This window comes from Callithrix jacchus, chromosome 7 (genome assembly GCF_049354715.1).
Source record: "Callithrix jacchus isolate 240 chromosome 7, calJac240_pri, whole genome shotgun sequence".
Classification (NCBI taxonomy): Eukaryota; Metazoa; Chordata; class Mammalia; order Primates; family Cebidae; genus Callithrix; species Callithrix jacchus.
The window spans coordinates 57,726,046-57,740,541 of NC_133508.1; the positions used below are offsets into that span (position 1 = coordinate 57,726,046).

Sequence of the window (14,496 nt, forward strand, 5' to 3'; positions counted from 1 at the left end):
AATAAAAACAAAAACAACTGCTCTGGGAAGACACCGTTGAAAGAATGAAAAAAGGCCGGGTACAGTGGCTCATGCCTATAATCCCAGCTCTTTGGAAGGCAGAGGACGGCAGACTGCTTGAGCTCAGGAGTTTCAGGAACAGCCTGGGCAACATGGTGAAACCCCACTTCTACAAAAAATAAAAAAATCAGCTGGGTGTGTAGTGAGCACCTGTAGTCTTAGCTACTTGTGGGGCTGAGGTAGAAGGATCACTTGAGCCTGGGAGGTCAAAGCTGCAGTGAGCCGAGATCATGCTTCTGCACTCCAGCAGGGATGAAAAAGTGAGACCCTGTCTCTATAACAAAATTACACACACACACACACACACACACAAAATCATTTATTGGCTGGGCATAGGAGCTCATGCCTCCACTCTGGGAGGCCAAGGCAGGAGGACTGCAAGAAGCCAGGAGTTCAAGACCAGCTTGGGCAACACTGTCTCTAAAAAATTTTTAGGCTGGGCGCAGTGGCTCATGCCTGTAATTACAGCACTTTGGAATTCAGGTGGAACTCAGGTGGATCACTGAGGTCAGGAATTCGAGACCAGCCTGGTCAACATGGTAAACCCATCTCTACTAAAAATAGAAAAAAATTTAGCCAGGCGTAGTGGTGCATGCCTGTAGTCCCAGCTACTTGGGAAGCTAAGGCAGGAGAATCGCTTGAACACAGGAGGTGGAGGTTGTAGTGAGCTGAGATTGTACCCACTGCACTCCAGCCTGGGCAACACAGAAGACACATCTCAAAAAAAAAAAAAAAAAAAAGGAAGAAAGAAAGAAAAAAAAAAACCCACACAAAACAAAAATTTTTTTTAACAAATTAGCCAGTTATGGTGCTGCATGCCTATAGTTCTAGCTACTTGGGAGGGTGAAGACAGAGAAACACTTGAGCCCAGGAGGTTGAAGCTTCAGCAAGTCATCATCGTGCCACTGCACTCCAACCTGGGCAACAGATTGAGACCCTCTTTCCAATAAAACAGAAAAAAAAAGAAAAGCCTAGGCATGGTAGCTCATGTCTGTAATCCCAGCAATTGGGAGGCTAAGGCAGGAGGACTGCTTGAGCTCAGGTGAGTTCAAGACCAGCCTGGGCAATGGAGTGAGACAAAAAAAAAAAAAAAAAATTTTACCAGGCAAGGTGGCACATGCCTGTAGTCCCAGATACTTGAGAGGCTGAAGTGAGAGGATCACTTGAGCCTAGCAGGTCAAGGCTGCAGTGAGCTATGATAGTGCCACTGGACCTCAGCCTTGGTGACAGAGTGAAACCCTGTCTGCAAAAAAAAAAAGAATCATTTCACTATAACAAATGTTTAGTTGATGTCCAGTAAATTCTGTGTTAGGTGCAAATGAAGCACAAAGCACAGTTATTGCTTTCCACAGAATCAAAATCTAGTTACAGGGACAATATATTTAAAAACAAAGTGATAAAGCAAGTCCTAGGTTTGATTAGAGACCAGAAAGAGGAGTTGTTTCGGTACATGAGATCAGAGGCACTGGATTAGTCGAGGAATGCCTTTAGGAGGAAATGAGAATTGGGCCAGATTATAAAGGACAGAAAGAGCTGGCTAAGGGGAAGAAAAAAATGACGTAGATATTTTATGAAGGAGAAAACATTTTAGGAAGGAACTGTTAATGAGAATTTTCTAGCTCGCGAATTAAGAGAACAAGCTGGAAATATCAGAGGTCTAGCTTTCACTGGTTGTGAGTGAAAACTTTATATTAAATGCTACATTAAGGCTGGGCGCGGTGGCTCACGTCTGTAATCCCAGCACTTTGGGAGGCCGAGGCGGGTGAATCACGAGGTCAAGAGATCGAGACCATCCTGGTCAACATGGTGAAACCCCGTCTCTACTACAAATACAAAAACTTAGCTGGGCACGGTGGCGCGTGCCTGTAATCCCAGCTATTCAGAAGGCTGAGGCAGGAGAATTGCCTGAACCCAGGAGGCGGAGGTTGCAGTGAGCCGAGATCGCGCCATTGCACTCCAGCCTGGGTAACAAGAGGGAAACTCCATGTCAAAAAAATAAATAAATAAATAAATAAATTCTACATTAAAAAGCTTGAATGGAAAGACAAAAATCAGTGTTTCAGGTAGATGACTCAGACAGCATCAGTAGAAAAGTTGTAATAGAGGAGAAAGAAGAGAGAGAATGCAGAGGATCCTACAAGTAGATGCCTAGACATGTCCTGAGCAATGATTTCCTAGAAATGCTTCAAGAAGATGATGTTTTATGATACAAGAAGAATAAAGTCATCATCAGTGGTCGTTCATAATGTTGATTTAATATAGTAGGAGCATAAGGGAGGGCAACAGAGCAAGTCCATATTGAAAAGAAAGTGCCAAGAAAAAGGTTGTACTGGCTTTGAAAAAGAATTAATAATTCTCCATTGGATTTGTTGTATCTACTTACTAAAGAAACTCTATTAATTAATGCTGCCTCATATCAAGATAATTATTCTGTTTCTGAAATAAGAATTAATTATGGAGAGAACTCTGTTACAGAGTAAACACGCAGATTACAACAACTGGACTATTTAGTATCTTTCATGATGCCTTTTGAAGCTTTAGTTTCTTCATATGAAGAAAAGGATAACATCTATTTCCTAATTAGGTACAGTAAGAATTTAATAAAATAAGGCATTGATCCAAGTGCCTCACATACATCTTCATTGTCAATGATGAAGATTCAGTAGGAAGTTTTAACTATATTTATAGGCCATTTAGGCTCATTATCATTAAGCATTTCTCAGGGAGATTGGAGAGAGGGACATGGAAGCATTTTTTTTTCCAAAAAAGGTTGAGATATGTTGAAATGGAGAAAAATGTAGGAACTTCATCTCAGTTTTTGTGGAGAAGGATATCCTTAGGACCCTGTGGCAAATGTTTGGGGATAATCACTACAGAGATAAACAAAAGCAAGCTACCAATTAGAGTTTGACAGCATGGCTAGTTGATGGATGACTTCATCTTCATCTTTGCTTTGTATGAACTACTCTGTGGGTTAGCTTATTTACTGAACAATTATTTACTGAGAATTTACTCTCTATGACAGTGGTCCCCAACTTTTTGGAACTAGGAACTGGTTTGGTGGAAGATAATTTTTCTAGAGACCAGGGTTGGGGGTGGAGTTGGAGGGGAAGAGGAAAATGGTTTTTGAGATAAAATTGTTCCACCTCAGATCATCAGGCATTAGATTCTCATAAGAAGCGTGCCACCTAGATTGCTTACATGTGCAGTTCACGATAGGGTTCTGCTCCTATGAGAATCTAGTGCTGCCAATTATCTGACAGGAGGTGGAGCTCAGGTGAGAATGCTTTCTTGCCACCACTCACCTTCTGCTGTGTGGCCCAGTTCCTAACAGACCCCAGACTGGTATTGCGGGTTGGGGATCCCCGGTTTTCTGAGGTTCCATGATAGTACTGAATCAAAAAGATATCTAAGGCACATCTTGATCTCAGGAACATCATCATACTGAGCACTTAACCAAGCTCCAGGAACCACACCAAATGGTTTATATCATTTCATTTAATCATCATACTGGCCCTATGAGGCACTCAATGTTTGTAACTTCATTTTATTGTCAAGATTAAGAAACTGCCTAACAGAGTCATGAGTCTGCCTCCAGTGCTGGAACTTTGAACTGCCATATTCAACTGTTCATGGTAAGAGAAAAGATATATAAGGAACCAAGAGGCTGAAAAGTTAGTATGTGATCTGTGATGCCAAGCTTAAAATTCACACGTGTGAATTTTAAGAGACTCCAGTTTTGGTGCCTAGAAGCAAAAACATCTGAAGTAGCAGAGGTAACCCAGGGATAGAAATTGACATTGTGTATAAATCAAAAGATGAATAAGGCCTTTATATAACCTGATACACAAATATTAATTTTGTGTTGATAGAACAAATCCATTCAATTTACCCTCGTAGTTCTGAGGGCAGGATATACATAAAAAGACTCAAAGAATTAAACTTTATTACAAAAGACTCCAAAACAAGAAGAGCTTCTAAATTCTAGCTCATTAGCAATCAAGGCCTGACAAGGAACATAGCAATGTAATAATTAGGATAAATAAATAAAGAGATGCAATCAATGAAAATCTAAAAAATGCATTTTGAAGAAAAGCAAATATTAACTTAAGCCTGAATTACATAGCTCTATGACACACGAACCCTCTAGACCTGATAACTTATCTGAAAAAAACACACAGAAAGCAATTTCAAGAGAAAACAGTAGGTTGCTGGCATCCATAATGGCTTTTAGAATAACTCTTTTAATAGGAAAGCATTATAAAAAGTCTTAAACTGATTAGCTCTACATATATTAGCAAAGCAAAATAAGTTAAAACAAAATCAATGTAATTTCAAAACAGTGTTAGGATATGCTTCTGTTCTCACCTGGGTTTTAATGTTTTCGGGATCATCAGCTTGGCTGTCTCGTTTCTGGCTAGGCTTCCAGGCATTTTCTGCCTTTTTCAGGTGTACATCTTCTTTTACAGAAACTGTGATGATCTTTCTGGGTTCTCTTCTTTGGCCAGGTTGAGATCTTCGTGGTCCAACATTCAACAACTAGGATAAGAATATTATAGATATTCAGAGTACTTACAATTTATTGTTTTTGCTGTGCTGTTCAAGTCAAGCCTGATGACCACACCAAACAATGCTAGCTGCAAAGACTGGGTATTAGGCACTAAAGCTGGATGTAATCTTTTTTGGGGGTAAAGAAAACAAGCCCAGAATACCATCAATGTAATTTCTCCAGCACTACAATTTTGAGACAAAGTGACAGAAAATGATGTCTGACAGAGCTGTTATTTTTAATGAGAAAGATTACTCCTAATTGAAGTTTTACGTTTTATTAGTTGCATAACTATGGACTGCTCACTTCAATCATTACAAAATTCACAGGTAGTTACCATCATAGTTACAAATCTGCTAAAATTGGGTTTCTACACTCCCAGGGTAAAATGTAAATATAACGTCACCACTAAGCTTTAGAGTAGATCATAAAAGATCCCACTCATTGGGTGCGGTGGCTCACACTTATAAGACCAGCACTTTGAGAGGTTGAGGCGGGGGGAGTCACTTGAGGTCGGGAGTTTGAGACCAGCATGGAGAAACCCTGTCTGTATAAAAATACAAAATTAGCCAGGCATGGTGGTGCATGCCTGTAATTCCAGCTACTCTGGAGGCTGAGGCAGGAGAATTGTTTGAACCAGGGAGGTGGAGGTTACGGTGAGCTGAAATTGGGCCATTGTACTCCAGCCTGGACAACAAGAGTGAAACTTAGTCTCAAAAACAAACAAATAAATAAATAAATAGAAGAAGAAGAAAAATATCCCACTCAATATGCTGGGTCAGAAATACTAAAATAAGCCCATTATATATAATCAATGAGGGTCAAACTAAATTACTCCCTGAAAAAAAAGTCTTCCTTTTATTTTTCAGCTCTGTTTCTGCTGGATTCCCATTATACTCTTCTGTTAAAACCAATGTATGTTTCCATTTATAATGGCAGCACACTATGTAGAGAAAACAAAGTAAGTTAAAAGTTGCATTTTGTGTATCAAAATATTAATAATAATTACTATCTTAAATGCTTGGAAATGATTTTTCAAGGTTAAACATCTGGGTTGATACTAAGCTCTGTTACCTTCAAGCAGACCTGCTGTATGTTGACAACCTTTACTTTTTCTGATATATCATTCTTTTAGTGCAAAAAACAAATACTGCCATCAGATTTTTGTTTTTCTTTGGGTTGCACTAAGGGGCTATCCATTAGATTTCGAGAGACAATAAAAACTTCACACAAAACATACATAGATGAGAATCATTTTTCACTTAAGACCCCAATGCTGTCCTTTTGAATTCATGTAACACTTCAGAGAAAGAAGTGTAGACTTTAATGTCATTCATTACATAAAAAGACAGTTTCTAGGAGATACACAGTCTGGGGCCTAAGCTGATAAGCTCAAACACCTTTACACATCAATCATTCTCAGAATTATTCCTTTATGCTTCACCATCTGCCCCAATTAGAAAGGGTAGTATCAAGGATGCATCAGGATCAAAAGTTAGGGTTTCTGCAAAATTTCACACTAATCTTGTCAAATGCATCCAGCTAAGGATATAGTACAGATGATATAATCTCAGACTACTTGATAAACATTAAAAAAAAAAGGTCAGATAAACCCAGAGGTATGAGACACATTGTATTACTAAAGGAAATAAAGATCATCAGATTAAAAAATACCAACAGGGAACAGCTGTTAAGCCAGACAGTACTACTATATGAACATAAACTGTAACTGAAACTCTAATATGGTAGCCCAGACCAAACAATTCTTGTTAGAAAAATGTGGTAACAAAGTAATGCCTGATTTTTATACTTCAGGTTATATTCTAGTGTTGACTTATGTGGGTTAATAAAACCTATTCAATGCTTGGCTAAACCTCAGGTAAACAATTATATCACAAGATATTTAATCCATGTATTTGTACATAAAAACTATGAAGAACAAATATTTCTGATGTAATGAAAGCAAATCATGTCAAAATCAAATAAGAGCCATAGATGCACATTAGGAGAAAAAGAAAACGTCCATTTCTGACACCTACTGCAAACAACAGTGAATAAATATGCCTTGAGATCTGAATCTAGAAAATGGCAATATGATTTATTCCACATCTCTTTACCTGCCCCATGACAAATATGTATTAGCTTCATATGAGCAACAGAGATGTGAGAAACTAACAATAATGCTTCAAAGGAAAAAAAGCTTTGAAAAGCGAACTGATAAACTGTTAGTTCAGGATAAAATAGTGAAAATTAAAACCCAGGGGAAAGTACCCAAGAAAAATTTAAAAATTATAATTGTATCTCTGGTTATAACTAAGATAAAGACACTGTTCTCAAGTATTTTTCTAGGTATTTTGAGTCCTCAATAGATCTACTATACTTATAAATTCTTAGTATATTCAATTAATCAATCGCTAATGTGCCCATATTTATACTGAGAATGAATTCACTGTTTCGAATAGCAATCCCTAGAAAACTGGTGCAGTGAACAAAAGAAGCAGATTAGGAGACAAAAGAATCAAACTCTAGTCTAAATCTATGTATGATAAATCTATGTATGAGCAAAGTTACTTACTGTAAGCAAGTCCGTTAATTTTAAGTTTAAGCTTTCTCATATATACAATGCCAGTCCTACCTAAACACGCTATTGTGAGTATTATAGGATACAAACCATGTAAGAAAAAGAAAACCCTAAAAACTATGTTATCATCATCAATACCAAAGGATCAAAAGGAACATTTTAAAAAGTGCTATGTAAATATAAGCATTTCATGTCCCTTTTTATGTATGTAAAACTTAATACAAATAATCAAATTTATGGTATGCTTTATAAGTATCAACACATGATGAATGATTTATAAACTAAACACACAAAACATCTAGGATCCTGAGCTAAGAGTTATGGGGTATACAAAAAGAAATGACACCTGGTTTCTTTCTTTGAAAGATAGTACTTTAAGGAACTTTAACCTATGATGTGCTCAAAGTCCACAATATCAAAACTAAAATAAATTCTTAAAGTTTGGGATTGACTAGTAAGCCATTTTTTTTTCAGGTAACATTAACGTTTACATTTTTTACTGTTAGTTTTCAAAAATGTATTAAGAAATTATACCCATATCTGTTTTGCTATTTAATATACATCACTCCTATCTCATTTGGAGACTATAACCTTAAATTCTACTGCTTACCTGGATAATCAAAGAAAATAGAACCCATATGCACTTAAAATTCTAAAGAAGGAAGACAACCAAGTGTTCCTTTAAAGGAAGACTTTACTCCTAGGATTTTTATGATCGATCAGTTTATCTCAAAAGTTACTTGCCTAGGTCCAATGCTCCCCTTAAGATATGTTTTTTGGAGCACTTTCTGTGATATTTGCAAAAAGACTACTAAAATAACTGATGAGTAATTTTATTTTTAAATAACTAAAGATATTATATTTCATGGTAATTGTTAACAGATATGCACTTTACTATCCAGTGAAGGACATTTAGGTTTGAAAACTACGTAGCTCTATATGACTTTTTAAAACCACTGGCATACATTAGAAATATTTTATAACAAGTCTGTTGAAGCAAACTTTATTTTATTTTGTTTTTGGAGACAGAGCTGTCACCCAGGCTGGAGTGCAGTTGTGTGATCTTGGTTCACTACAACCTCGGCCTCCTGGGTTCAAGCGATTCTTGTGCCTCAGCCTTCTGAGTAGCAGGGATTACAGATATGTACAACCATGCCAGGCTAGTTTTTGTACTTTTGTATACACAGGGTTTTGCCATGTTAGCCAGGCTGGTCTTAAACTCCTGGCCTCATGTGATCTGCACAACTCAGCCTCCCAAAGTGCTGGGATTACAGGCCTGAGCCACCATGCCTGACCTGTTGCAGAAAAGTTTATACTCGAAGTCATGGCTACTTAAGACATACCATGGGCCCTATTTCGTAGATTTTAATATCATTAGGTGATAATTAATTATAAGATAATTTGGAGAACTGGAAAAAGTTATTTGAAGTATGGAATCAAAAAACTGCAAAGAGTAGGGGAGGTTGCTTTTTTCCAAACAGCATTACTTTTGTTCCTTTTTTTTTTGAGACAGAGCCTTGCTCTGTTGTCCAGGCTTAAGTGTAATGGTGCGATCCTGGCTCACTGCAGCCTCTGCCTTCAAGCTCTGCTTCCTAGACTCAGGCAATTCTCCCACCTCTGTCTCCCAAGTAGCTGGCACTGCAGGTGTGTGCCATCATGTTCAGCAAATTTTTTTATGTTTTGTAGAGACAGGATTTCACCATGTTTTTCAGGCTGGTCTTGAACTCCTGGACTCAAGCAATTCACCCACTTTGGCCTCCCAAAGTGCTGAGATTACAGGCATGAGCCACCATGCCCAACCATTTTTGTTCTTTTATATGTTGATACTTAGGTCCTATGACATTCCCATCTGTATCTACAATATACCAAGGTAAGCTGGGCAAATTAAGTGGAGAATGTCTATTATCTAGGTGACAGGCTGGAAGAATAACTTGTGTTAAGGCTTACATACCAACATTACCCTGAGAGATCAAAATTTTACTTCAAAACTATCTTTTGACACAGGATGAAACTGCTTAAGAAAAGTAAATTAAATAATTACAGTTGATTTTTCTGAAGCTACTACAAATTCTAGATAACCTCTACTTCCAGGCATATTACTTTGAATGTACCAGAATAACTAATTGATCTGACACATGTGGGTATACAAATGAGTGGGCAAACATATGCTGTGATAAAGTTACTTTTAAAAATCATTTTCTATTTTCAATAATTGAAGAGATATAGCTTATTCTAAATTCACTATATTTCTTTTTGTTATAACTAGTTATTAGCAAACAATGACTAGCAAGCTGGTAGTGAAAGTGACAATATACATTGGAAGAGAATTTATACATTCTGTGAGTCACATATGAACAAAATTGAGCAATATACTCAACAAAATTGAGTCACATATGAACAAAATTGAGCAATAACTAGAGATGCTATTATCCACAGAATAATCAAAACAGCATCAACATTATTTCAAATATTCGGCAAAACAAAGATATAAACCAAAACTAAAATGAACAATAACACAAATATAAATTTCAACATTAAAAAGGGAAATAATGTTGAAAAAAGGGTATAAAATGGTTTCTAGAAAGCTGCTTTCTAAGACTTTCTGGTGAGGTAACTCAAGATTTAGAAAAATATTAATTTAGTATTTCCTGAAAATAGATAAATGTGTGAGAAACAGAGTATCTCACATACACAGGTCTCTAAAATGGTAATGGTAATGGCTCAATAAATAGCATGCTTCAAATTCAGGAGGTTTTTGTAGTTTTTACAAAGCCTCCAGCATACTGTAGGCATTCAAGTATATTCAATCACTGTTTGGTTGCAGGCAAATAATCAAATAATTTAAATATCTACAAAGTGATATTTGTTTTTAGACAATGTGGTCTTATTTAAAAGCAGGTTTCAAAAGTTGCCATTCCAGAAATAAAAAGGTGATGGGGAAACAAAAATGTCACCTTACATAAAATGAAGTAACAGGGTGATCTGCAAATGTATATCAAACCCCAACCTCCTCCAGAATGTCAGATTGATTGCTCTTTATGCCATCCTAACTTGGGGAAAAGAGGTATTCGACATCATTGGCAACTTTCCCCATACTTTCTGCAAGTCTACAAAGCATGGAGTAGGCAGAGCCTGCCGAATCCTGGACAGTGCAGTGCCCGAGCATAACTCCATTAGTGATGCCACTTCCACAGCTGAAGAGCCTGCCACTGGGGGTGTAATGGCAATCTGCACTTTGCCAATACTGCACTCTTTTGTACATGTCATTTGTTCAAATTTTGACTTAACACCAATACTAAATAAAAAGAGCGTAACAGAAAATATTATAATACCAGAGAGCATTATTACAAAGAACAAAGTGTTTAGCGCACCCCTAGAGGCAGGCTCTTCATGGGTGGGTGTGACATCGCCAGTGGAGGGCAAGTTGGGGCTTTGTTCTGCTCCAGAATTGGCAATCCATGCCTGCTCTGCACTTTGCAAACCTGTAGAAACAAAGACAAAGACATGATCATTAGCTGAATGTCACCACAGATTGCCAGTACATCAGGACACCTCAAAATAAAACAGGAATCTTATCACAGTTGGCTCTCTCTATATATATTTTGTCAGAGATAGGGTTTTACTTTCTCACCCAGACTGGAGTACGGTGGCATGATCATGGCTCACTGCAGCCTGGACCACCTCAGTCTCCTAAGTAGCCAGGACTAGGACTATAAGCACATGCCAGCATGCTTGGCCTATTCTGTCTGTCTGTCTGTCTGTCTGTCTGTGTGTTAGTGATAGGTTCTCTCTTTGTTGCCAGGCTGGTCTTGAACTGCTGACCTCAAGTGATCCTCCTGCTTTGACCGCACAAAGTTCTGGCATTACAGGCCTGAGCCACCATGCCTGGCCCTAGTTGACTCTATTCTTAAACCTATTTGCAGGTCACTTCAATTGCAAAAATAGGGACAAAAAAATCAAGACCAAATTAATTCAGACTAGCTTTTTTCAAGTAAAAACAACTTATGTGTATTTTTTATTTGCTTTGATATGAGTATAGAAAGGATAGTCTTTGCCTCTTGTTCTTCTCAACTAGAATCAATGAGTAAAAGCTGCTCTCTTGCCATAAGGTAAGATGTCATGGAGTCTGTGCCAGTATCTAACTAAGTGGGTTGTAGGGAACTTGCACTTACAGGTACACCTCTTCCACCAGGTGTCTGCCTTCCAAAATCAGCAAAGGCTGGTGTAAAGTCTGGTCCTCGAGGCAAAATTCGAGAATCCAGAGTTCGCACTGGCAATTTGGGTTGGTTGATCTGCATAAAAAAGCAACAGAAAGGTTAATACCCGTTCCAGAGCATTCCCTGCCACAAAAGGGAACAAGAATTATGACTCAAAAGTTACATAAGCTGAAACAGTAAGCACCAGCTTTGGAACCAGCAGAAGTCCAATCGCATCCATGGCAGCTTCTCCTGGGCTACCCTTAGAACCATTAGGCTAAAACAATGGTTTTCTAATTCCAGGGAATGATTTAGGCCTTCAATTCTGAAGTAGGGGCTATACACAATCAGTAGACTGGCTCACTAGATACTGAGGATTAACTGAATGGCACAGACAAGCTATTTTGAGATCCCCTACATTAGGGTCAAATTTTGGAATTAAAAAAAAAATTCACCAGGATATACAGCGTTTGCCTACAGGAATCCTGCTACGCCTCATTTTAGTTTGGATGCTGCAGACTTATGGTTAGTAAAGCATGTATTAGGAGGGGACAATAAGTCTTAGAGGAGATGTATTTAATAGGTGATGATTCATTTAAAATTTCACTGTCTGCCTTGTTAATCTGAGATATCTAACTGTGAATAAGCATGTAACCTGACTATGGACAAAGCAAAGTTAAGCAGCTCAGTGAGAAATCAATTAATTAGTGGCCAAAGTCATAAACAGATAAGGTACCAGGACAGGCAGGAATATTTTCTACAAGGATAATCTAATTTGGTGGATATAACACCTGACTTCTGAGGTACTGAAGTAGCCTCAACTTAGCACCATTATCGATCATTAACTTGTCCTCATATAAGTACTTAGGAGAGAAGAGTTAGATACCATCAATAGAAGTAAAAAGACCTGTTGCTATAAGAAAGTAAAATAATACAAATGACTTCTGGATAAGCAGCTGCTGGACATCTTTGTTAACCCATTTATGCTGGAGGTTGAAAGTTCTTTTTGTGTGAAAAATCAGACCTTGGCGATGACCTTGAGCAGCAGGATGTAAACAACTTTTACAAGCTTAGCATTCCAATAATAAAATACTATGTGTAAATCGGTTCAGAGGTAAATATGATTCCATAAGACAGTTATTACATTTTTGTTCCTCTACAAAACAAAATACTTAAAGCTTAGTCATCAGCCCTGGTTTATCTTTGATTTAAATCAAATTGCTTTAGTAAATCTGACTTTAATCCCTTTTAATTTAGTAAACAAATACTGATTGTACTAATTTTCTGTGCGCACATTGAAGGGATGCCTATTTGCACAGACTGGGGAATTAAATCACTGGAAGTATTTATTAGAAAAATTTTGAGATACATATTATTTGAATCATGTTGAGGCTCACTTAAGTTTGATCTGTCAAATATCTTCCTAGATTTCTGACCTGTCCTCAGTGCCACTAGAATTCCATAATGAACTTTTAGAACAATAAGGAAAGAGCTCCTTATCAATTTAGCCATGATTCCCCCAACAAACACAAAATTTTTGTATCACTAGGAAACAGCCATAAGCAGATAAATCAATAAACATTAAAAAAACACCACTCCAATATGGGCCAAATCCCAAAATGACTGTAACCTATAAGAAACTCAAAATCCATTCATGATGGGGATTGGGGAAAAAAAGAAAAGAAACAGAAAAGTAACTCCAAATCCAGTATTTTATTGAGGATTTTCACATCGATGTTCATCATGGATATTGGCCTGAAATTTTCTTTTTAGTTGTGCCTCTGCCAGGTTTTGGTATCAGGATGTTGTTGGTCTCATAAAATGAGTTAGGGAGGATTCCCTCTTTTTGTATTGTTTGAAATAGTTTCAGAAGGAATGGTACCAGCTCCTCTTTGTACCTTTGGTAGAATTCAGCTGTGGACCCTTCTGGTCCTGGACTTTTTTTGGTTGGTAGGCTATTAATTGCTGCCTCAATTTCAGACCTTATTATTGGTCTATTCAGGGATTCAACTTCTTCCTGGTTTAGTCTTGGGAGCGTTTAAGTGTCCAGGAATTTTTGTAGGTCTCTGATAGTAGTTTGTATTTCTGTGGGATTGGTGGTGATATCCCCTTTATCATGTTTTATTGCATCTACTTGATTCTTCTGTTTTCTATTAGTCTGGCTATTTTGTTGATCTTGACAAAACACCAGCTCCTGGATTTGTTGATTTTTTGAAGGTTTTTTTGTGTCTCTATCTCCTTCAGTTCTGCTCTGACCTTATTTCTTTTCTTCTGCTAGCTTTTGAATTTGTTTGATCTTGCTCTTCTAGTTCTTTTTTTTTTTGAGACAGAGTTTCACTCTTACTATCCAGGCTGGAGTGCAATGGCACGATCTCGGCTCACAACAACCTCTCCCTCCTGGGTTCAGGCAATTCTGCCTCAGCCTCCTGAGTGGCTGGGATTACAGGCACGCGCTACCATGCCCAGCTAATTTTTTGTATTTTTAGTAGAGATGGGGTTTCACCATGTTGACCAGGATGGTCTTGATCTCTTGACCTCATGATCTACCCGCCTCAGCCTCCCAAAGGAGGCTGGGATTATAGGCGTGAGCCACTGTGCCTGGCCCTAGTTCTTTTCATCGTGATGTTAGGGTGTCAATTTTAGAACTTTCCTCAATTTTCTTGTGCGCATTTAGTGCTATAAATTCCCCTCTAGACACTGCTTTAAATGTGTCCCAGAGATTCTGTTATGTTGTGTTTTCGTTCACACATATAAACCATGGAATACTATGCAGCCATAAAAGAAGGATGAGTTCATGTCCTTTGCAGACACATGGATGAAGCTGGAAACCACCATTCTCAGCAAACTGACACAAGAACAGAAAACCAAACAGTGCATGTTCTCACTCATAAGTGAGTACTGAACAATGAGAACACATGGACACAGGCAGGGGAACATCACACACTGGGGCCTGTCAGGGGGTGGGGGGCCAGGGAAGGGATACCAGGGGGTGGGGGGATTGGGGAAGGATAGCATTAGGAAAAATACCTAATGTAGATGACGGGGGATAGATGCAGCAAACCACCATGGCATGTGTATACCTATATAACAAACCTGCACATTATACATAT

The 14,496-nt window shown here is 38.0% G+C and overlaps 1 protein-coding gene across 50 annotated transcripts in view; it reads right to left on the reverse strand.

Moving 5' to 3' along the window:
* The window catches only part of EIF4G3 (eukaryotic translation initiation factor 4 gamma 3), a 390,720-nt gene that overhangs the window by 76,108 nt on the left and 300,116 nt on the right, over positions 1–14,496 (reverse strand). For 26 of the 50 annotated variants that reach the window (XM_078330654.1, XM_078330664.1, XM_078330652.1 and 23 more), the window contains 3 exons: positions 11,363–11,482; positions 10,562–10,672; positions 4,429–4,599 (listed from right to left, as the gene is read on the reverse strand). In XM_078330654.1, coding sequence (XP_078186780.1) covers positions 4,429–4,599; positions 10,562–10,672; positions 11,363–11,482 — 402 coding nt within the window. The remainder of the gene's footprint in view (positions 1–4,428; positions 4,600–10,561; positions 10,673–11,362; positions 11,483–14,496) is intronic. The other 24 variants (XM_078330661.1, XM_078330667.1, XM_078330662.1 and 21 more) reach the window with 1 other exon arrangement.